Source organism: Haliaeetus albicilla, chromosome 1 (assembly GCF_947461875.1).
Source record: "Haliaeetus albicilla chromosome 1, bHalAlb1.1, whole genome shotgun sequence".
In the NCBI taxonomy this organism is placed as follows: Eukaryota; Metazoa; Chordata; class Aves; order Accipitriformes; family Accipitridae; genus Haliaeetus; species Haliaeetus albicilla.
The window spans coordinates 64,714,133-64,738,320 of NC_091483.1; the positions used below are offsets into that span (position 1 = coordinate 64,714,133).

The 24,188-nt window shown below is 36.0% G+C and overlaps 1 protein-coding gene across 6 annotated transcripts in view; it reads right to left on the bottom strand.

Annotated features, from left to right (window-relative positions):
• Positions 1-824: 824 nt before the first annotated feature.
• Positions 825-24,188, bottom strand: part of RBPJ (recombination signal binding protein for immunoglobulin kappa J region) — a 112,569-nt gene continuing 89,205 nt past the window's right edge. For 5 of the 6 annotated variants that reach the window (XM_069792315.1, XM_069792352.1, XM_069792304.1 and 2 more), the window contains exons 4-11: positions 18,781-18,946; positions 17,499-17,673; positions 15,845-15,982; positions 15,515-15,627; positions 13,163-13,303; positions 8,162-8,317; positions 7,340-7,443; positions 825-6,543 (exon numbers count right to left, since the gene is read on the bottom strand). In XM_069792315.1, the coding sequence (XP_069648416.1) occupies positions 6,228-6,543; positions 7,340-7,443; positions 8,162-8,317; positions 13,163-13,303; positions 15,515-15,627; positions 15,845-15,982; positions 17,499-17,673; positions 18,781-18,946 (1,309 nt within the window). In that variant the 3' untranslated portion in view covers positions 825-6,227. The remainder of the gene's footprint in view (positions 6,544-7,339; positions 7,444-8,161; positions 8,318-13,162; positions 13,304-15,514; positions 15,628-15,844; positions 15,983-17,498; positions 17,674-18,780; positions 18,947-24,188) is intronic. The other variant, XM_069792326.1, reaches the window with a different exon arrangement.

A 24,188-nucleotide genomic window follows, 5' to 3' on the forward strand; every position in this document is an offset into this window, starting at 1 on the left:
AACAAAGGTAATTTAGTTAAAAGCAGAGAAGATTTAAGGTTTTAATGAACATAGATGAGGGGCAACATGACAGCAAATATAATTAAAAGATAAATAATAAGCAAAGACTTTCTAAATTCAGATAGATTCACAAGCACCTTTATATGGTTCCAAATTACATGTGTCATCTTCAGATAGAGACCTGCAGATCATTAAGGCCAAATCTGTAGAAACTTCCATTCAATGTACCTACAAGCAGCTTAAAAACCAACGAACATTTCTTTCTCCCCCACCACACAGCACAACAGTGGAAACAGCAGAGAGATGACAGCACATTAGTCTCAAAAGTTATAGTTCACCTTACTTAACACCAACTTCTCTCTCCTAAATTATGCAGCAAAATTTACACATTCTGTGAAGAACTGCAAACTAATTAAGGACCTGGAAAAGTACACATGAAAAGTAAGGGAACTGAGACTAGAATACAAAGGCAATAGCACATGGAAAAGATGACAGCAAACTTTCAACCATCCTTTCCCATACTTGAAGGAGATGCAGAACTAGAAAGATGTAAAATTCAGAAGGCTTTATCAGATCTTTCTGAGACAGCAGTTAGCTTGCAAGTTTGCTTCTGCAGAGAATCAAGACTTGCTCAACTTATTTCTCTTTAGCATACATATGTTGATATTCAATAGAAAAGAATTTCTAAATAAATATGGGCTGTAACGCTTCATGTCTTTGGCCTCACACTAAGCATGTGCTACTGGGTATCAGAAATAAATATCCTTTACGGACACACTAACTGAGCACATGCAGTGTTTTTTTCTATCCTTCGCAGAAGCATGCAACTCCAATCTAAAAGGGCACTGTGAAAGGTAAACTACCTGTCCCAGTTCTGTAATTCTGAATGTCCTGAAATAGCATATATTGCATGTAATCCTCCAGATGAATCCTCTCCTCCAGCCAAATAATTTCACACCATTCTCCTTTTAATCCTCTACTCTGGATTTTAACAGGATTTATTATTGAGACTATCTGTATAGCTAATTGCCAAGGTTTAGATGAAGAGATTTTTTTTGTGTCTGTAGTTCTTCATCTAAGACAAGCACCATCCCATGCAGTTTCTTCCAACTACACCAACACTGAAGTTTAGCAAGTGACCATTCTCTTTGCCAAAACCTCAGATCTAATTTCTATTCTGTTGCAGAAGAATCAATTTATCATTCCAGAAACAGACTGCAAGAGTCTTGAGAATAATTCTGAAACGTAATCTGCTCATACCGTCCCTGTTTCAAACAACAGAAACTCTACCAGTGTTGAGTTTCTGGCTATTTTACATGTCTTAATAACAATAGCATTCACCTTTGCAGATGTTTCAATAAAAATCTGTAATGCTTCCTTATAGTCAAATGATCTATTTTTTCCAGTGACATCTCTCTCTCCCTCTCGCCACACCATTTCTGGCCCCTTCACAGTCTTATGGATAAACTAGTAGTTCTTGTATTATTTTAATACGGAACTAGTACTGGTAGGTTTCTGCCATTCCAAATTCTCTCTCTGCTGTGTCCCATTCCCATCTCAGAAACTTTTTTCAACTGACTGTGTCACTTGTGCTTGCAAACTAAAAGAGCGCATCATTTCTAGTTGTTCCTTATGGCCCTACTAGAGTATTCTCTGTCAAAGCAAGAAATAAGCTAGCTTGCTAAATTTCTAGTTCTAATTATAAACCAACTGAAAGAAGTATCAGACAGTCTGCAACTAAGAAAAGGATGAAAATAAGTCAGGTATAACTAGTTGCAATAATAAAGTTGCTAAAGTTAAACAATTAAACACAGTTCATTTTTTCTTATTTAATAAATAATACAAAAAAGTGAACCTTTTTTTTTTTTTTTTTACATTATTGGAAAAAACAGTTTCTTATCTAACTCCAGCAATAATACAAGCAATAATGAAACCGATTTAGATTTTTGGGTGGACATTCCATATCCCGTTTAAGTGGAGTCCAGTGTGCATAGCCTCACAACTACTGATGACTTTTCCACTCCTGGGGTTGATCTTCTTTTGTGTTGTTCTGGTTCCATAGATGACCTCACTGTTCATTCACCAAAAAAAAAAAAAAAAAAAAAAAAAATCATATTCCTTGGTTAACATTGAAAAAAATCCACAAAAAACGTGGCAAGTTTCAACACCTGATCAAATCATAACTACTTTTATATCATTGTACAGATGTTCAATTATGTTTGTCACATCAACAGCAACATGGCATTTTATCTTTAGCCTTGTAGAAAGAAATGAAACCCGACAGCATATGCACATACACACACAGAGTACACTTGACAAAAACACTTTTATGTGGTTTACATTTCACTTTTATTTAATCCTCAAAACTGCCCATATTGCAGGGTTTTTCTTGATGAAATATGGAACTGAGCAATCAATTCTACAAAATTATGGTAAAAATTTGCTCATTTTTCTACCTTATTGCTAAGAAACTTTACAGGTGCACAGTTTGTAAAAATAACCCTTTTAAGACTGAATGTATACACATGCTACAAGATTTTAAAAAAATGACATTAGCATAGCACCTCCAGATGGGGCAAATGCAGTGCTGAACACAGACAGAATGTTTACAAAGTTAGAACTGCTCATTTATTTTACAGCTTCTAAAGGGAAGAAATTGTTCAGTCCTAAAAGGGTTAAGTAGAAACCCTAATATACTTCTTTTTCTAACAAAGCTGCCACTCAATCCCACAGTACAGTGCTTGAAAACAAAGTCAAAAGTCTGGCACAGGAAAGTATACACATTTGTTCAGTACTCATAAACACAGCTGCTTTTGAAAGAAAGTAAAAAATATGGTTAATAATTGAAGAGCATCTTAGTTGCAAGGTGGACACCTCTATGGAGTCATTTAATCTACAAGTGGGTAGCTTACTTCCAACAGATAATTTGTTTCACTTGGCATTAATATTTTGTATATGGGGACTTCACTGTTTTATGTCTTGAGTGCATGTCTTTTCAGGTAACCATTCTGATCCTGTAAGTCTGTGCAATGAGGAGGAGTACAGAATACCATTATTAACACAGTTGTGGGATGCCCTCAGGGCAAATAATTAGGAAACACATCAGCAGCAGATTATTAAAGACTATGCTAGTGTTGAATTCTGAAATGCAGTTCCAAACAAAGAAAACAAGAAAAGGCATAGCTAAATTTGAGCACTTAATTTGCTTTTTCTTTCTACAGTTGGAACTATAACAACATTCTGAACACAGACTCAATTTCTATGTATATAGAATTAACAGCAGACTGAACAGCTAGACTTGAACAGTTATAATAGTTTCATAGTGAAACATTCTAAAAGTAGTTTTATTAAAATCTTGAGTTATTGTTAATATCATGAAAATTGATTAACAGCTCACAAGGCCAATAAATGTAACAATACCACCCCACAGGAAAAAGTTCAGGAAGATAATATATCTGAACAACTGGACATCTTAACAACAGCAAGGACCTGGAAGACCATTTCTGTACTACAGAATAACTACTGGCAATAATGGAGCCACAAGCCCAAGGGAAAAACGGGGTTTAAAATGGTCTTGTAAGCAGAACTTAATAGTCTCTTTTTCACCCACTTGGCTGTAGTGTGTAGAACAGCAGAAATTAGGCTAAGTCATTAGGTTCTTTACAAGTCAAGGAATATTATATCTATTGGGCAAAATTACTGCAAGTAAAGAAACTGAATATAAGAAGTATTGCATTTATATGTAAAAAATTTAAAATAATGAGTATAAAAGCATGTGTCAAGTTCTGAAAAGCTATTTTAAATAGTCTTTGAAGGTTAAAAGGCTTGTTATGGTTTGCCTACTGTGTGTGTATCATGGTTTGTTCTTGAACACCCTCTAAATCTGAGATATATCTATATCTATATATATAGATATCTATATATCTTGCTTATTTTAATTCTCAGTCTAATTAGCAATGAAAATCTGTGGCTCTTGAATTAAGCCATACTGTAAGATACTTATGTACTTCTAACAAAAACACTGTGAAATGATTCCTGCCACAACACAATTAAAATGAAATTTTATAGCACATACAAAGGTAAACAGATTTGCAAGTAAATGCCAGTAAACAGTTTAAAACAGAGATAAGGCCACAATGAATCCTGCCCTTGGTCACTGAAACGGAGATGAGGTGAGGCAGTATTCACTAGTGCTAAGAACCAGCATTGCAACTACATCATGGGAATAAGTTTTGTAATACAGAATAGCAAATACGAAGGCCTGTGGTAGAATACAAGCACATTTTAGGAGGGACAGTGGCACCGATTTTACTATTGGCTAAACATGCTTTATAACCGATTTCTTCCTTTAACCACATTGTTTTCAGACACACAACAGAGCACTAAAGCAAACAAGTAGAATGGAGCGTCAGAGTACACAAATGTGGTGCAGAGACAATGCTGCAAAATGGTGGTGGGTGTTGAAACTGGAATAAGTGGTCAGAAGTAACAACCCTCTGAAAATGGTCAACAGATAAGCTTGTAAGCAATGCACTGTAGGAAGCCACAGGTTCAGATTTACACAGCAGTTGTGACTGTTGCTTCAGGGTATAGAAAAGGCTGAACACACCGTAAAATTTGTATTTTGGCTTTTAAAGAGGAAGATCACACTATCAGAACTTGTCCTATGAGTCTATGCCTAGTTCTGTGACTACAAATGAACTACTGGGGTATACTTTCAAATACAAATGAAGCAGGCAGGTCTACAAGGAGGGACAAAATGTGGCAAAGTCAAAATGAAAAACAAATGCAACAACCAACAAAGTCAAAGTGCAAATGAGCCTTGAATTTATGATGGAGAGAAGACTTGAATGTTGCACAAGCTGTTGGCAGGGAAAGAGGAACCCACACGAAATAAGGATGGGAGGAGTTGACATCTTCATAGTGCTTTTACGATTTTCTATTTGCCCATTTCTAAGTAATAAAATTTACTTCTAGTTATTATGGTATGATCACTTCACAATGAAAGCACGTTCTCAATACAAGTGTTACACCAAAGTCTGGCCTAATTTACTGAACAGTATGAAGAAAAACATGCTTGTTGTGATTCTCAAGTGATGAGGGCATCACCTACCAATCCCATTTGTAGCACATACTTCTCATGGTATTTTAGTTACATGCCAACAAGACAGAAGACATGCTGCCAAATGAAGTTATTGGGAACATTCCACTTTCAAAATAAAACATTTAACTTACACTTAATACAAATTATGTACAAGATTAGAAAAACCTGAACAGATCCTGAAACATTTTCAGATGCAATATGACTGAGCAAGGAAGAGGGGGAGTAACCCAGTAACAACCCTTCAAAAACACCAACATATGCCTGTGACATGAACAATCATTAATATGACTGCTTGAGATGCCACTTTAAAAAAAACTCATGTAATGTTAGAACCTCATGAATTATCACTATAAATACATATTTAAAAAAGGAAAACAGAAATAACTATTAACAATGACTGAAAACAGAGCACTAAAGTTAACATACATTGCATGTATTGCAGGCAAGGCAGAGGCATTTTTTAAAGCTTTTGCACAGACTTCATATAATCTTAAAAAAAATATGCTGGCCTTTACAAGGTTCTACTTGCTGAAATAAAAACAATTTCAGTTCATAAAAAGTCACAAGACTTCAGTTTAAAAAAAGGAACAGTTCCAGCCACAGACCAAAAATATATATATTTTTTTAAAACTGGAAGAGTATGGTAATTAGATTATACAAGCATGGTCAGGCTTGGAACCTGAATATACTTCAGAGCAAAAGCTCAGAGGAAAAAAAAATATAAACTATTTGGTAACAAAAGTGTACTATATGTTGTGATACAAAAAAGGTATGGTGAAAATGTACCTTTTATACTAAAGCTTATACAAGTTCCTTGGTCCATAAAAACTATGTTGTGTTCATGTTTTCTAGTTTGCTCAACATGTATCCCAGCCACATTTTTTGTTTCTTGCCCATTAAAAAAACCAGCTGAAAAATAGATTTTCAATAAAGTTCTTATGTTTCGGATTTTTTTTTTTTTTTATTGTGGCTTCTATATTTTAAGATCAGCACTTGCAGGTAACAAGGTTCAAATAATATCACCTAAAATGGAAAGGTGTTTTCCCATGAAACCACAAAAATTGTTCAGTTCTCTTGAATGTAGCACTTAAAAGTCAGTTAAAGTCCAGACAAACAACAGTAGTTAGGAAACTACAGTTGCTGTAGATGATGTGACATTGGTTGGATTTGTGCTGACGTTTGTGTAACTTCCCTCGCTGTTTGTATTTGTTTCACTGGAAGCCATGAGGCTTGAGTTGGCTCTGAGGATTGCTCCAGCAGCACTGCAGTGTGGTCGTGGCCCTGGTTCCGGTGTGTATGTAAAGGTAAGGCTGGTGGAGTAAATTATGCCATCGTTACGGACCAAAGTTACTGGAACCTGGACTGGCTGACGGACCCACCTCCAACCCTCTCGAAATGCAGAAATGTCTGGAACAACACATAGCATGCTCTCTGCGCATCTGAAAAACAGGAGAGTCACCTGAGCATAATACAATTTAAGCTTAAAGAATAGAATAGAACAGAACAGTTGGAAGGGACCTACAACAATCACCTAGTCCAACTACCTGACCACTTCAGGGCTAACCAAAAGCTAAAGCACGTTATTAAGGGCACTGTTCAAATGCCTCTCAAACACTGACAGGCTTGGGGCGTTGACCACCTCTCTAGGAAGCCTCTTCCAGTGTTTGACCAATGTTTTGCTAAAGAAATGCTTCCCAATGTCCGGTCTGAACCTCCCCTGGCACAGCTTTGAACCATCTCCACGTGTCCTGGCAGGCAATCCCAGGGAGAAGAGCACAGCACCTCCCTCCCCACTTCCCCTCCTCAGGGGAAAACAAGGAGGTCACCCCTCAGCCTCCTTTTCTCCAAACTAGACAAACCCAGAGTCCTTAGCCACCCCTCATAGGACATGCTGTCCAGCCCTTTCACCAGCTTTGTTGCTGTCCTTTGGACACGTTCAAGGACCTTCACATCCTTCTTAGATTGTGGGGCCCAGAACTGCACGCAATACCCAAAGTAAGGCTGCACCAATGCTAAACACAGCAGGATAATCACCTCTTTTGATCAGCTGGATGCGGTTTGCCCTCTTGGCTGCCAGGGCACACTGCTGACTCATATTGAGCCTACCATCAACCAGCACACCCAGATCCCTTTCTGCAGGGCAGAAAGTATACACTTGAGTGTATACACGAGTGTACACTCTTCAAAGCATCCAGTAAAACGTAATCACCACAGAAGTAGTAGGATATACTGTACCTGTACATGGTTTCAGCTTCCACATCCCCAAACCAGACACGTAAATTTGGAGTGAAGTTCTGTCCTGTAAGTTCCAACATTGCTACATCCCCACCACCATTCAACTGGAAAGGGAGTGAATAGAAAAAAAAAATCCACAAAAACCCATATATTAATAAAAACAAACACCCCCCCCCTCAGAAAAAAAAAAACCAACCAGAAAAAAATTCTTCACATGCATACAAGAACTGTTAACAGTGCTGTTTCTATCAGCTGGATAAAACTGAAAGAAACACACCTACACAACTGAACTGTAGAGAAGTAAAACATCTAAAAGTTACTGCCAATTAATTTGATATCCTGACGGAAATTCTAAGCTTTGACAGTGGCCACTTAGGAAAGAAGTCAACAAGGCTTTGAAAACAAAGAACAAAGAATCTTTCAGAGAATGTGTTAGGATAGCTTCAAGTTTTTCCACAGCAGAATGCTGGTTTTCTTAATAAGGTTTCAGTCTAGCTCTCTTTGATCTATAATTGGCTGTTTTAAGAGCCAAAATCAATTTCTAAATAATCAAATGGAAATAGAAGTCATAGGGCTATCACTACCATAGTATTTTAAGAAATAAAATTCTTAATGTATAGAACAATATTAATATTATTCCTGTGATGGACAGGCTTATGTATTCTGAAAGGTAGGTAAGAAAAATTATTGCAACTTAATTCTCCTGTTTGTAAAGCTAGTAAGAATGTTTTCCTCCAGTATTTCACAAAGGTACCATGAAGGTTATGACAAAAATAATCTCACATAAGAGAGTTTATTGAAAAAAAAAATAAATGAACTTACTTGAAGACTTTCTACAACAGGCACAGGTGTCACTGGAGCATGGACCGGTCCCATCCCCTCATAAAATGTGTATTCTGCTTTATCTGTGCTAATGATTGTCCAAGAAGCTCCATCATTAATCATTTCTTTATTTGGTTCTTTTGGGCATGGAGTGGCCTTAGAAAGAAAGAAAAGTTTTAAATCTGACCTGTAGACTCATTTGCCAAGTCACAGAGCTAAAGACCAACTCAGTCAGTAACATTGACCATTATTTCAAAAACATGTTTCCTTATGTTTTTCCTCTAACAAAATGACCTAGAGGAACAGTCACACAGATTTCAGCAAAACTAGTAGAAAACTAAAACACTAACTCTTATGATACTGTCACCTCTCCAACCTTCTGTTTATTATTTGGTTTATTTTAGTTCAGCTTTCAAAGTTTTAACATTATTCAATAGCTATTAACCAACAAACTACAGCAACTAGAAGTAGCTACTTTAAAATAAGATCTTGTTTTGTTAATGCAAAGTGACTAAACTAGCTACAGACTGAAGTGGAATATTTTTCATTAGTTATGATTTACATCTGGCCAAGTTATTTTTTTTTTTTTCTTTTTTAGAGAGTTCTTCACCATCCATGAAATGATGCAAAACACAAGCTTCTATTTCAGTGTTTGTGCAAAGACGTGGGAGAGAAGCTGAAACGACAACCTTGCAAATTAGTCAGAAACTTCCACTGTCTCTTTGTAAATATTACTAGATTAGTATACATACATATATACATAGTTAGAAAATACACTGACAAGTATTTTTTTATGGCAACAATGAACATCATCTAGCATGAACAATTCCATCATCTAGCAACCAATGAGGAAATTGCGTATAGGTTAAAAACAGGCACAAAAAAAAGGGACTAAAAAAATTCTAATTTTAATACCTAAATTCTGTTTTCTTCCGTTAAGCTTTAAGGATATCTAGGCATGTAACCATAACCTTCTCTCCACAAAACTGTTAGATAAACTTCAATTAGCACAAATTTACCAGTTCAGATGAAAGAAGTTAAGATCAAAGCTGCATTCTCATGTGGACTCTTCATTCTGATATGATCATGTAAAAAAGCACTGAAAACAGCTTGCAAGGGAAGCGTGCAATAAGGATAGTAACTACAGATCTTTCCAAGCTCAAGACCCAACTGATATTTTTATTAGAAACATATGGAGCTTATAAATTACTAGTCCAACTTCAAAAGAGGAACTGTTGTCTACTATTTCAATGCATAACATTTTGCCTACAGGTTGACTACAATTCCTGTTGGCATGGACTGACATACTTCAACTCATGACAAATAAAACCATGGGTACCAAAAATGAATGACCTTGTACAAGATCCTTGTCTGGCTTCTTCAGATCTGCTAAACCCCTGCCACAAAGTAGAAGGCAAATGCCACAGAATTTGTTCTGAAAGTCCTGCTATGTCAAGAATCTTTTCAGGAACACATTACTCCTTCTGTCACAGAAATCCTTGAAAGATTATAATTCCTCTTCTAGAGAAGCATTCCTCCTTGTCACTTCCAAATATAGCAGTTTACCTCCAGGCACTTCCCCTGCCCTTTTCTTTCCTTTTATAACTAAAACTTTCTCAACAGGTGGCACTGGAAGATGGAAATGCATTAACACCATGCTTAGTATCTCATGTATTGTCTGGCTTCACATGGAGACAGGATGAGAAACAAAACATAACATTAATGGATAAAGGACAGAATTCCCCAAGAAATGGTAAACACAACAAGGACACAGACAAAAGGAAGCCAAGAAATATATTTGGATTTAAAAACACCAGACAACCGAACACCACTAACGCCCCCACCCTCCCCCAAACCCTCAAGAAAGCTCTCTATCAAAGGATGTTGAAGAAATGAAATTATAGTGGATTAGAAAAGTTGTGGTGGTATTTTTTTTAAATAGAAAGCTAATTATAGGAAAACAAAAAGCAAAAAGTAGAACTTAACAGTCATTCTCCTTTCAAAATGCACAAAACCCAACAGTGCAGCTCCCAAGACTGGTGTTGTGATCAGTTTTATTCAACGTCCTCACCAGTGTGCTGGTAAAGTCAAGTCTTCAAACTTCTGCATGATCCTAAGTTTTTCAAGTAGTTAAATGCTGTTACAATTGCAAGGATTTTATGTCCAGAAGGACATAAAAAAGAACACAGGGGGCAAAAAAGTGGCAATGAGATTCAATTTAGATAAAAGTGGGGGTTCTAAAGAAAAATTCTGTAAATGATGCCCAAAATACTAAACTTGGAACTGGTAGTTACATCTCATGATCCTGGAGTCACCACTGACAGTTTTCTGGAAACACCAGCTCAATGTGCAGTGGCAGCCACAAGTGGCAACACAATACAGGACATCATCAGAAAAAAATATTGAGAACAACATACCAGGTATTATTTTGCCAGCGTAAAACCGTTGTTCACCTAATTCTGGAATACTGTGTGCAGTTCTGGTCTCCCTGTCTAAGACAGACATGGTGAAAAAAGAGAAGGTACAGAAGGGGCAATTAAAATCACCAAGGAGCTGCTGACCTTATGAGAAGAAATTGAAAAGACTGTGACTCTCCAATTTGGAGAGAAGAAATTAAGATGTTTATGGGTAAGGTGAAAGCAGAACTGTTGCTCGCTAAATCACAGAAACTATTAGATCTTTCAAAACAAATACAGCAAAAGTCTACCACACAGAGGTCAGGAAACCTCTTGAACTTTCTGCCACAGTATACTGCAGAAAAAGAGCATCAGAACATTCAAAAGGAATCAAACTGATAGACGACACATCCACAAAATGATACTAGAAGATAGAGTCAGGGATGCAGCCTTTAACAACCTGTAATACAAGAAGTGTGGATGCTGGCAGAATACAACTGCACTGGACTGCAAAAATCGACCAGGTCTGCCTGCTTCCTGTAAGAACCATCTCCTACAGCTGCTGTTAGATGTAGATACTGACTATGCTCTGATCCAGTAAGGCAGTATTTATATTCTTTCTGTATTTTCCAGAACACATGGACATCCTTCAAGAGAGATCTGGCTGGTACTTCAGCAACTGAATTTCAAGGTTTCTGTATGTTCATGCTGACCTGCTGACTTTTTACAGCCTCTCTGCTTTAAGCCTCTATGGTCTCTTTATTGGGCTATTTCCACTCACCCAAGAGAGACCTGTCATCCTAAAGTAAAGTTTGGGGGGTTTTTGTGTTTTTCTTTTTTTTTTTTTTTTTTTTTTTTCAGTGACCAGAGTCTGTCTAGACTCCTACTATAGGAACTGTATTCAACAGTAAATGCCTAAGAGCAGGCAGGTGAAAGATGCTACACATGCCTGTTGCTCTGGTCTTGGTCTTCTGGTCCAAAGGAAAAAACAGATAAAATGGGACTTCTCTCCTGCCACTGGTAAAAAGAGTTTATCTTCCATAGTGATTTCACTTACCAAAGAGTGATAACAGCTTGATGTGCAGGCTAACAGATTTTACTGAACAAGTAGAAACAGCAGGTACCTACTCCACTAAAAGAATTCAGAATAGTGGGTTGTCCCTTTATCTAAGCCCTACCCATGTGGAAAGTTCAGAGCTCTTATCAGATTGGGCTCCATGAGTGCTGCAGAAACTGAAGGATGGAAGGATGTCCTGGTAGTCCCACACGCAATTCCAGGATGTTGAACTAAGGTAGCTCTCAGAAAAGCAGGATTTGCTTCTTCATCCAGCCCTTCCCATAAAGTACTTTGAGAAAGATCAAATAACAAGGCTGATCCCGAGTTACTGCAATTCCTGTTTCATAGCTTTCTCTTCTTCTTGACGAAGGTCCATTCTCCTTTACAAGAAAGTATATTGACAGATATATATCTCTGCCATGTGCTGTGAGGACAACCAATAGATCTGGTCCCTTCTGAGACACAAGTCATGAATACGCTTCCAGCAATATGAACAAAGCTTCTCATATTCTCTTTCCATTGTCCCAAGTCAGGATAGAAGTCAACTGAGCCTTTACCAATCCTTCTTGTCACTTCCCTTAAGGGAAATCTTTAAAAAGTTAGTTTCCTCCTTTCCTACCTCTACCTTTCTTACCCAAGAAGCTACAGCTGCTCTCCTAAGGAAGTCCCAAGCCTTTACCGAGTGTGGCCATCTTCCTAGAGCACAGCATTACCTCTCAACACCCTTTGCTATTTGAGCTGCCCTGGATGTTTAAATAAAATTGCAATACTTAGGTAGGCCTGAACTTGGTCACAGTCTTGTTATTCAGATGGGAATTACCATGCTGAAAGTCTGCTAAAAGCATGCTAACATACATATGAGACTAAAACCACAATTTGTTAGCATATTGTATAAGCTGTCAAAACAGTTGTACGTTTTGGTATTGTTTTTACAGCTCTCCCTAGCGGTTCATTCCTCTTACAGTAACTTGCTAGGGATGTTTTTCTCCACCTACTGGAGAAACAAATACTTGAAGACTGAGACAGCTACATACTTTACAGACAAATCAAATTTCTGCAGCTTCACAAATTACTGTGGTCAACTGCCATAGCTGTCTATGTTTATACTCTTAGCCAAGAGCAAGACAGTGCAGTTCTCCTAAGTTCATCATGATATAAGACGATCATGAACTATATAATTTCCTATTTGCTGTAATCTAGAAATGGACATGCAAGTAAGTGGTGCAACTCCACTGGCATATGTCAACATGTTACGCCACAGTATCATGACTGCATGCACAAGTTCTTAGTGCGTTTCCATTTCTTCCATTGGAGAAAATAGAATTCATTGTCTAGACAGACATGGAAGAAGGTTATGAGGAAAGAAAAACAGATCTGGAAAGGGATGGACAAAGTTTGTTGCTTTCCATCCTCGGTCCTTTCAAAACAAAATATTAGACTTGCATTCAAAACCAACTGCAAAACTGGCATTCATACATATTTTGGGAATATTTGGGAAAACTTTGCAACCACGCTTCTCATCTATTGAAATAGTTTTAAACAACTCACTTGAAATTGGATTATTCTCTCCTGGGAAAGGCACAAATACATTCTCTCAGTGTCTTTAAGGTAAAATGCACATTTATGGAGCTGCGATACTGGATCATCTGCATCCAATAACGCTGTTTGTTTATCTACTTTTCGAATTATCTGTGAATGAAAGTTGTACATATATATATATTTAGGACAATTTCTGTACTTCATTACATTGGAATTACATATGTACTGTTAGTAAAGGAAGTGAAAGGTCATTTTTTAATTTCCATGCCTCCTGTTTTAACATCAACATTAGATTCATAGTTCTCAATGCTTTTGAAACAAGTACACAACATCGAAGTGACACTCAGTACTACAGCTTCAATGTGCTGCATGCATATATATTTTCTAATTTTTGCTACAAGAGTGGGGAAAAAATTTGAAGCTTCAGCAAAATCTACTTTTGTTCCATTTCCTGGTACAAAAGAGCTTTAGGTCAAGTATCAATAAACTTCTATAGAAGCTTCCACCATTGATAGCGTCAACAGCAGACTGGTTGCTGAACAAGAACAGTTGAAAATAAGATTTACTTTAAAGGTATTGAGATGTCCTTAAGTACAGTTTTGCAAACACAATAATCAGTGTATCTTAATAATAGTTGGACATTAAATACTACTTAAAGACTACTGCAAAGAACAATTGTTCCTTACATCTGGCAATTCAGTGAAAAAATATCTGCTGACTTAATTCAGAGCTGTTATACTCATTTATTTTTAAAAATTAAAAAAGTTATTCCCTTACAGACAGTGGAAATCTGTAGCTTGGAATTTTAACTCAACTTCTAGAAAAAAGTTTAATACTTCATTTTATGCAACATCAGCAGAAGCAGCAGCCAAAGTGCTTGAAGATTTCTAAGCCGACAATCAGAAAGCCAACCATGTCCTCTGGGATTTCTAATGATAATAAATGGCATTATTAGCAATATAAGTTTCAAGGTTAACTTGTTTCTTCGAAGTTCTTTGCATTAACCTATAAAATGTCTGCAAGTTACCTTTTAATTGCATCGCCTTCAATCAATCTTGTAAGGCACCATGACCAATGTTCCCAATAGCAAGCAAAACAGGGACCTTTACCCTAATTTGTTTTAATCTATTTCTACCTACAAAATAAGGTTTCTGGAATCATAAATGATGGCATCTCCTTTTGGCAATAAGAAAATATTAACTTGAAGCCCACAAATAAAGTGAGAGCCTCTTACTGAATTTCATGTGCACTGAACCAGAGCAGTAGTAACCAGGTCTGGATTTTTCTGTCAAATAATGTGATTTAAAAAAAAATATATCAAAAACCTATTTAAACGATCATTTTATACCATTTACTCTGAGCAGGCCATCTTCTTTTTTAGCCAAGTTTGATATTGGGAGAGAATTTCTCATTACAGTCCTAGTAAAATAAGTCTGGGAAGAGGAACAAAAGCCTGCCTGCACGGAAGGTTGGTTTTACACTGGTGCATTCTAAAAATTGTTTCTAGTTCAAAGCAGAATTAGTAAAGCCTTTTATGAAATTCATAATGGGCTGACAAACAATAATTTCACAGAAGATCTCATATGAAGCACTGTTTATTATCAGTCATATAAAATTTCACTTAGGCTGGCATTTAGTGCATTAAAACAGGAGAAAAAAAATCTATAATTATACTTAAATTTATTTATAAAAACTATTACTGTGTATCCAGCAATAAAATTTTTTTTTTGGTTCACAAACCTTAACTGGTTATAATCAATTTTGTATCTGTGACAAAGACAGGGGCTGACATTGTCTCTTTCTAAAAAAAAGTTATTCCAAAGGCATTTCCAATGTTCCGTATTTAAAACGGACAGTATTAGCAAATGACCAAAATGCTTGTGCAAGCTGATATTGGTATAATTATGTATCCTTAAAGGTACACAGAAGTGTGTTTAGATTCAAATCAGTAGAGTATTTTTAAAGCTGTGCTGAGCTCAACAAATGGAATAGTCCTATTGCCTGCAAACACTTTATTCATCTATTCTATATCAATATTTAAAGTATTTTGCTACACTGGGACCTACATGACTGGTTTTAGACATTTTCTTAAGGACAGCTTGCAGGTTAACCTACTTTGGCAGGTTTGAATTCTGAAAAATTCTCTATGCTTATTTCACAAGCTGTTCTTTGCTTACAGGATTAATCTGCAGATATAAAAATATGCTTTTATTAAAATGAATACCATTTTCCATATAAAACATGTATTACCAGAGGGAAACATACAAAGCCAAAAATTGTAACCAATGCAAAGTCAGCTATGCAATTACACTAAGTAGCCATCTACAAATTAATTACAGCGTTGGAGAAATTAAACTGTACCAGTCTTGGGAGTGCCATGCCAGTAACTGAGCATACAAGTTTGACAGTCTGCCCATAATGAATGTAGCCGTCTCTCACTGTGAATTCTTCTCCTTCCGATTCATCATCATCCACTGCGTGAAACAGGAATTTTCACATTATTTGTTTTAGCTACCGTTTTCCTCGATAGGAGGAACATTTAACATCACACTATTACATCAAATATACACTCAGTAAGAAAAAAATATCTGTATATGGGCAACTAATACGGAGGAAAAAATGCAGGACAGTTTTTGTTGGGATGGAGGGAGGGAGGGAGGTGAAAAAATATATTGCTTCATTTTTACTTACAGAGGTGAATGTAAAATGCTCCCCACTGTTGTGAACTGGCATGGAAATTACCACCTTCTACGTGCAAATATCTGGTGCTAACTGTTTGGGATCGAAGTCTATTAAATAGTGCCACTTTTGTCCCTGACGCAATACATACTGCAAGGAACACACACAGACTTGAGATTATAAAATTACTTCATGACATAGAAAAGTAACAAAAAGTCACAAATACAGTAAAATAAACTCATGAATACTGGAAATCAAGAAATAATTCTCAACTATTGGTTAACTTAGAAAATATTTACATTTGTGACAGACCAAAAATAATCACAAAATTACAACTGGGATAACATACATAGTGGCTGTTCTCCAAAGGCATGCTAGTTCATAGAATTTTGCCACTTAGCCAAATGGGCCAGTGCTTGCCAGCTGAAAACTCCTTCTGCTCATAGTTCTCCAACAACTGATTATTTGAGCAGAAGCTTTAGCTTGCCCTTGTGAGGTACATAGACAACCTTTAGTGATCATTTGAAGTATAAAGAAAAATTATTCTTATTAATCACAATCAATTGAAAGGAAGACAGACATAACTATGTAAAACTGTAACCATGCAACTTGAAATTAGCTCAGATCTGAACTTACTTATAATTCAAGAGGGACAAATGCTAAGTCTGCTCCCCTAAAAAAAAAATCAGCAACTACCATTTTGACACCAAAACGGGCATGTTTCTCCTACTTAGTTCATATTTACTATCAAAGAATTCTTAGTTCGTATTCATTGTCCATCACAACTATCTGTCTGAATACAAAGTCAACAGCGCATACTCTGAGCCCACGGGCGTGAACTGCACAGCAACAGATTGCCTTTAGTCATGTGGCAAGCTAGCGGCCCCGAGATCCACATTCCATAGGTGAATGGGTTCCAGCCCAACACAGATGGAAGAGCCTTTTAAAGCACTAGTGAAGAGAGAGAGAAAAACAAACAAAAAAAAAGGGTATCTCTTGAGGTGCTCCAGTGGTATGCAGGCAAAAACTTCGGAGGAAAAGCAAAAATGCTCCCAATTATACATTAGCACCAGAGATATCTTTAGTTAAAAAACACGGTAAGTAAATAAATCTGGGTGAAATATCACCATACAGATTTCTTAATGAATTACTTAAAAGGAACCATGCAAAACATATTAAAAATAAAAACAACATGAAAATGGCATGAAACAGTAAGAAGTAAGAAGGTGGCTGTGATGTGACGAAGTGCAGTTTGGGTGACATGATGCTACTCATTTACCACAATCTGAAAGCTATCTCTTTGATACTGATCAAAACCTCCTAAGCACCAGATCATGGCAGTTTAAGAGATCCAACAGCTTAGAAAACTGAGGTAGAGTGTTCTTTATGCATTTGTCTACAAGGATTCACTCCTCAGAATAAAGTTTTTTTGGTGGACCTTTTATATTTACTAAATAATTAACTGTGACTGCATAAAACTCAGTGTAACCTATCTATATCAGAATACTTTAAAATACACTGATGCGTACAGTTCTAAAATACATTAGAAAAAAATTTGAAAATTTCATTGTATTTACTTTGTAGTCAGACCTCAGAATACGTAAGAAAAAATTAGTAGGAAACGAAATGAATTGCTACATAAAGAAAAGAACTGTAAAATACTTACAGTCTGCATTTTTCAGTGACTGTTTCTTTTTAGAAGGTTTAGAGATGACTTTGATCCGTTTACTGAGGAACACACCGATGTCGTCACTATTGCCATAGAACATTTTTACCGATAACATGAAGTGCTTTCTCTTGTCTGAGTCTGATATGTACAATGTTTTGGCAGTGCAATAATTCTGTAAGTGAAAACATACTGTTGTTTCTTCTTTCAAGTCAACCCAGTTCAAGAAACTATGTATATTTAATTATGAACAAAATAGGAAAATTGATGCAATAGTTTCTAAAACATACCAGAAACTGCTTTTTCCATCTCTTCCATATGGATATCTTTTATGACTACTGTTTAGCTTTGTGAAGTTTAGCACCCAACTTCAGTACTTTAGCATCTTTCTAAAGACCTTTACCAGGACTGGAAAACAGATGATTAGAGACTATACTTGTGTCAAAGCCATCTCTGAGTGGTTAAAAGCACTACTAAACATTAGAGTAGAGCTACAGGGGCAGTACACTGGGCATGCATAAGAGACTGCCTGTGCAGAAAATGTGTTGAGCCAAACTTTTCTTGAAAGGATGGGAGATGGTTGGGTTTTGAAACACTAAAAAGTTCCTTTTGCTAAGTGTTCATGCTAGGCGACAACAGGAGCTTAAAAAAAACCCAACAACTCAAAAAGAACTTTTATTATTCTTTTCCTATTCAGCAACATATGAAGCATTTCTAAGTAGACTGTGCTGGAAATACTAGGTAGCTATAAAATACTGCTTAATAAAATAACCAGCTAAAATGAGGACTCACATGCTGCCAGTTCTATTCTTGTAGCAATTTATATTGCTGTAAAAAAATGAGTCTACTAAATTTATTAAGATGCTATTTCAATTATATTTTTATGCAAAGGGACTTAAAGACCACTTCAAGCAGCAGATATTGTTCAGATACTTCCTTGATGAGATTATCCATTTATGCAAGCCAGGGACAGGGACATGGAGTTTGGGCCAGAAACCTTACTTCAGTTAACCACTGATACCTACCGAATAACCTAACAGTTTGACTCAGAATCAACAACCTGGAAATGAAAGGTTAGTACCCTGCTATGATCCCATGATCCAAATCCACCTATTCAATTGTCCTACATATTTTTGAGAGATTTTTTTTAAACCACTTATGTAATATCTACTATAGTGTAACAAAAATTATAAAAAATAAGCAAGGGTATTCCTTGAAATATGCACCACGTAGCTATAACATCCTTTGCACTAATCTGAGTGGTTTATTACAATTCTTCTACCTTTCCTTCCAAGTTCAGCTGCTGCATTTCTTGGTCGCTGTTTCCTATTCCAATGAAGGCGCAAGGTTGTGACTCTTGCTCAGTGCAACCATCCCGTTCCATTTGCTCTTTTTTTTTCTTCCATCCACTGCCCATAAGATACACACACGGAGGAGGACAAAAGAACCTGAAAATGAAAAATGCATAATGAGATTACACACAGCTCTCAAGAAAATTCTTGAGACAAACTGTTGCGTACCCAAAGCTTTCTCAGCCCACTCATACTTTGCATTCGAGTTTATACATGCACACCCTTCATTTGCCTTGAAGATTTTCTAAAATGCAAATCAAAAAAAAGAGAAAAAGCAAGGAAAATTAGCATTAGATGCACTGTCACTGAGTATGTTTCCAGTTCAATATATGGTAACAGTCTGCATCTCTATAAAATGAAAACACTTTCTACCCTTACAGAAAAGAGATTCCTAAAGAAAGTAAAAAGGCCTTGAAAGTGATGACAGTGTTTTGCTTTTGTAGGTATGTCGTGCTTTAAGCCCAGCGAGCAACTATGCACCACGCAGCTGCTCACTCACTCACCCCTTCCCAGTGGGATAGGGAGGAGAATCAGAGAAAAAAATTAAGACTCATGGGTTGAGATAAGAATGATTTAATAACAGAAGTGCAATACTAACAACAATAATAAAACACAATAACAACAACAATGAAAAGGAATAAAATAAAATAAAATAAATAAATAAATAAAACCCAAGAAAAGACAAGTGATGCACAATGCAATTGCTCACCACCTACTGACCGATGCCCGAGCAGCGATCCGCCCCTCCTGGCCAACTCCCCCCAGTTTATATACTGAGCACGATGTTGTATGGTATGGAATATCCCTTTGGCTAGCTCTGGTCAGCTGTCCTGGCCATGCTCCCTCCCAGCCTCTTGTACACCTGCTTGCTGGCAGAGCAGGGGAAACTGAAAAAAATCCTTGACCTAGGATAAGTGCTACTTAGCAACAACTAAAACATCAGTGTGTTATCAACATTATTCTCACACTAAATCCAATACACACTGTACCAGCTACCAAGATGAAAATTAACTCTATCCTAACCACAACCAGGAAAAGGTGCTTAACATGATGCAGCGATTAATACACACAGAACAGTTCCACAAACTAATTTAATGGACAACTGCTAACTACAATTTCTGAACATTTAGTGTTTCATCATTAGCAAGGAGGGAGTCTATTCCTTCCAAGCATAAATCTCTTTTCAGTTTTTAAATGGAACAGATGATTTTACATCTTCATCAGTAACTGTAAAAGATATGTAGTCTTTAGCAGCACTGACTGAAATCAGTGTAGATGCTACTTACAGCAACATGCTCAAAATTAAATGCAGCATTATAATACAATGTATTGATCTTGAAATCTCCACAAAATGTTAAAACGCAAATCCTAATCACTTTTGGGTTTAGTTTAGCCAACAGCTGCAGTGTTTTTTATCATCATTTAGTTAAGACCAAAGTTCATAAAGCAGAATGAGTACATCCAGTTGTGAGGTAGCTGATGAAGCATGAAGGGAAAGGATAACTGAAAGTTTTTAATTATTCTATTTATTTCAAATTGAAGAGTAGTGCTTAACTTGGCACTTTTGAAATCCAAAGATGACTCCTACCTTATATAGGTAGGTAGGATTTTTTTTATTTTTTTTTTTTTTAAGTTTGCCTTGGGACAACTTAATTAATGGATTATTTCTATTAAATACCATATAAAGCTTGATTAGTGGAAGTCAGCTTTAGCATGAAAATGAAGTCTAACACACTTCTTTATCTCACCTATTCAGCAAAATTACCTTTATTTAACAAATATATAATGCTTTTCTAAGTAACAGAATTCTTAATAGATTAAACCAAAGTTCTGCCTTAATAATCACATAACAGAATGTAAATATTAAGAATCCATATAAATAAATGCAAAGATTTGTAATCATTTTAGTTAATGCACATAACTAATCTATAGCCTTTGTCAGAGAACAAAGAACCAAATTTTAAGTCTTACTGCAATTCAAAATGTCTCAGTGGTTATGATAACAGACAAAAATTACCCCCTGCAGGCAAAAAAAAAAAACTTTCTATTTTGCCAATAAGTGAAAAAATTTCACTGTGGATTTAATTTCACAGTTTTTAAAACAACAAAACTCACAATATACCAATATGCATACAACTTAAATATCTATGAACATCTTTCAGAGGTATTGCGCTCTGGTTTGAAAATAGACCCCTACAGAAGAGAATTTGTAGAAAGTAGCTTGCTATGTGACATCAAAAGATCTGCACGTTTGAGAAGCCCATTAAATTAATTTATGAAACTGCTCCTACAGATTGTTTTTTAAACTTCATAATTCTAAACAAATAGAATGTCATTTTTCTAAACAAATGTCATATTTCCTCTATTATGATAATCCATTTCAGCAAAGACTTATCATAACAATTATTTGCTTCTTTTATTGCCTTCACTGTTCTGAAGCATAGAAATTTTGATAAATATGGAATTATGAATTAAGAGAAAGCCACTTTAGAAGCAAACTATTCAGAGTTTAACAGCTACTGTGTTTTTATGTGCTTACTGCATCAGTTTCAACCACTTGTATTTTATTCTTTGGGTTAATTATGGGTCATATGAAGGCTCTGGATTTTTTTTTTTCCCCCAGTTGAAAATGCAGAACACAGAGAACCAAGGCAACAGGTAGAAACCTGCCAATTTGCAAAGCAGATGTTTCCTGATAGAACTATCAATTTATGAAACTACACAATAAGCTACCTCAAAAATAAAATTTAACACTTTTGCAGTAGCAGCACAAGAGAATACTTCCACTAGCACAGCCATGTTATAGTTATCTGACATTAGAATGGGTTACTGTAACTTTATTGCTGTAAGAATAAAAGTTCTGAAATTTGAAAATCACCATGAACACAAAAAGTAAGCAGTAATAAATGTTATCAAACAGCATATCCCTTTTTTGCTTGCTATTATGCCTTTTGCTTCTTATCTTCTGCTATCTGACCTCTGTTCCAGCTTTCTTCATGAAGATGCTGAATGATGCAGGAGGGGTATATTTAAGAACACCACGAGTTTCTGTTACCTGCCTATTAAATCCTCCCCTTCCTATTACAAATTTTTTATCTCAAAACCAGGAATGCATTTCCTACTTTTCAACTGCATTTACTTCAAATAGCACAGATGTCATAACCTTATTTTATTCAAATGTTTCTCTACCATAAAGAAAAAATTATCTTAAGAGGACTTATGTTTGTAAGGGAGACAGCGCAATGACAATGGTCAAGATCATAAAATTAATATTAAAGTACAAGGTGTGTATTTACTTTCTACATAACCAATCTGATTTACATGCCCTGTATCACCCCACATCTAGATGTAAATACCATAATTGTTATTAAAAATCTATTCTGAGGCTCATTACTGGTTGCTGCAACTTTCGGCATGTTTTAGGAAAACAGAAAACCAAAACAAAGCAAGAAATAACAGCTTTAGCATTACACTGAAAAAATTTCTACTGGAGAACATATTTTAAAAAAATATATAGATATATACAGATGTGTATAAGTGGGTGGGAAGGAAGCAAGAGGATAAGAGAGAGACACATTTTTATTAGACTGGCAAGGGGTCAAGCAAGGGCAATGATCATGCCCAAGTACTTTGCCATCCCAGATAGGGGAAATATGACAGTGGCCCTCTCTGAAAAATACTTTTCAAATGTGGGTTATGAACTAACTCCAAGATTAGGAAATGCAGTTCGGGGCGGGGGGGAGAAACTTCAAGTAACAGATGCATTTATTCAAGAGTTGATTTTCTGGAAACAAACTCAGATTGCCAGAAAAAGTACACCACGTATTTAGTCAGCTTCTGAACCTCAAATGACAATACAAGATCCTTTCAGCGTTAATGGATGTATCCCACTAATTTTCTTCTCCACAATTATAAGCTATTTCCAATAAAGAAATTATACACAGACTAAAAATTAATATAAACCTTTATTAACAGAGCAATGCTTTGCAAAAAATAAACCAAACCCCTGATATTCCAAGTAGGTATAGCACCATAAAGCAAACATCATGCATTTACCTTCCTTCCTCATGTACTGTTTTGTATTTATCTTAATGGTTAGAACACAAGAAAAAAAAAATCCCAAATTTTTTCATACCCCTTTCTCATTTCAACTTTATTCTAAACCACATCCTTTGAATAACTATGACCACTAGATGGCAATGAAGACCTATAAGAAACAAGTTTTAACCCATTGATGAAGAGAAAACAAGCCACAATTACAGCGCTCTTTTTAAATTAGAACACAGAAAAAAAACTTGGAAAACTATGACTTACTGAACAAAGAAAGAAACTTTTGAAGCTGAGACGATTTTAAGTTTGGTTAAAACTACCAAACAAGAAAGAAGAGTCTGGACATTCACAATTTGAATGGGTTTTCTTATGTGTCAGCCTCTTATCCAGTACAGTTCAGACACAGACTAGTACATTCTCCAGGCTTTTTACTTCATGTTTACAATCCCAGGAACTCATGTATAGAAGAGATTAACTATAAATTTTCTATCCAATATAGTGTGAGTAAACCACGAGTATCCTCATATTTCTAATTTTCACAGAGGATTAAAGAAAGTGTCTTAGATATGTATAAAATAACTGCTGGAAACAGGTTCTCTCATTAATAAAGCATTTCTGATGTAAATAGGAATGTAAATGTTTATGTGAGAGGCTAGCTTTCAGATAACTATAAAGAGGAAATGAGAAAAAGAAAATCACCTCCTCAAAATAAAGTAATTTAGGTAAAGTAATTTCCACTATTACTAATGGGAAATAAGGTAGGACAATGTTTGGTGGAACAAATGAAAATACTCTTCCTTCAACCTTTGGTTTACAAAGCCTACCTCTATTTTTCTTTAACCACAAAACTAAAGTAAGACTGAGTAGGAGGTAAAAATTCTTCTGAAGTATTAATCTGACCTATAGTAAAAAGAAAATTATGTCAGAGGGAAAGACAGCTGTGTCTAGTTCTTATGAGCTTGTTCAGAATTTTCAGAACAAGTAGTAACGGTGGAAAATCATGTAGGATGTAATTTCCTCACTGGATTTATAACATATTCTCTTAATACCTTTTCTCTACGCCATGAGCAGACTGGCAATTCCTTGCTGAAAGAGCAGCAAAACAACACAGGACATTTTTCCGTGAGGTAAATGCCTAACAACTTGATCTAAAAAACACATGAGATCGGTTAGGGATCAATTCTGTGAGCTCTTTCATTACTAGAAGTATAACTTCTAGTCCAGGAATGCCTTTCCTGGACAAAACCTATTCCACACTTGTTAGAACTGCATGACGAGATGCAGATTT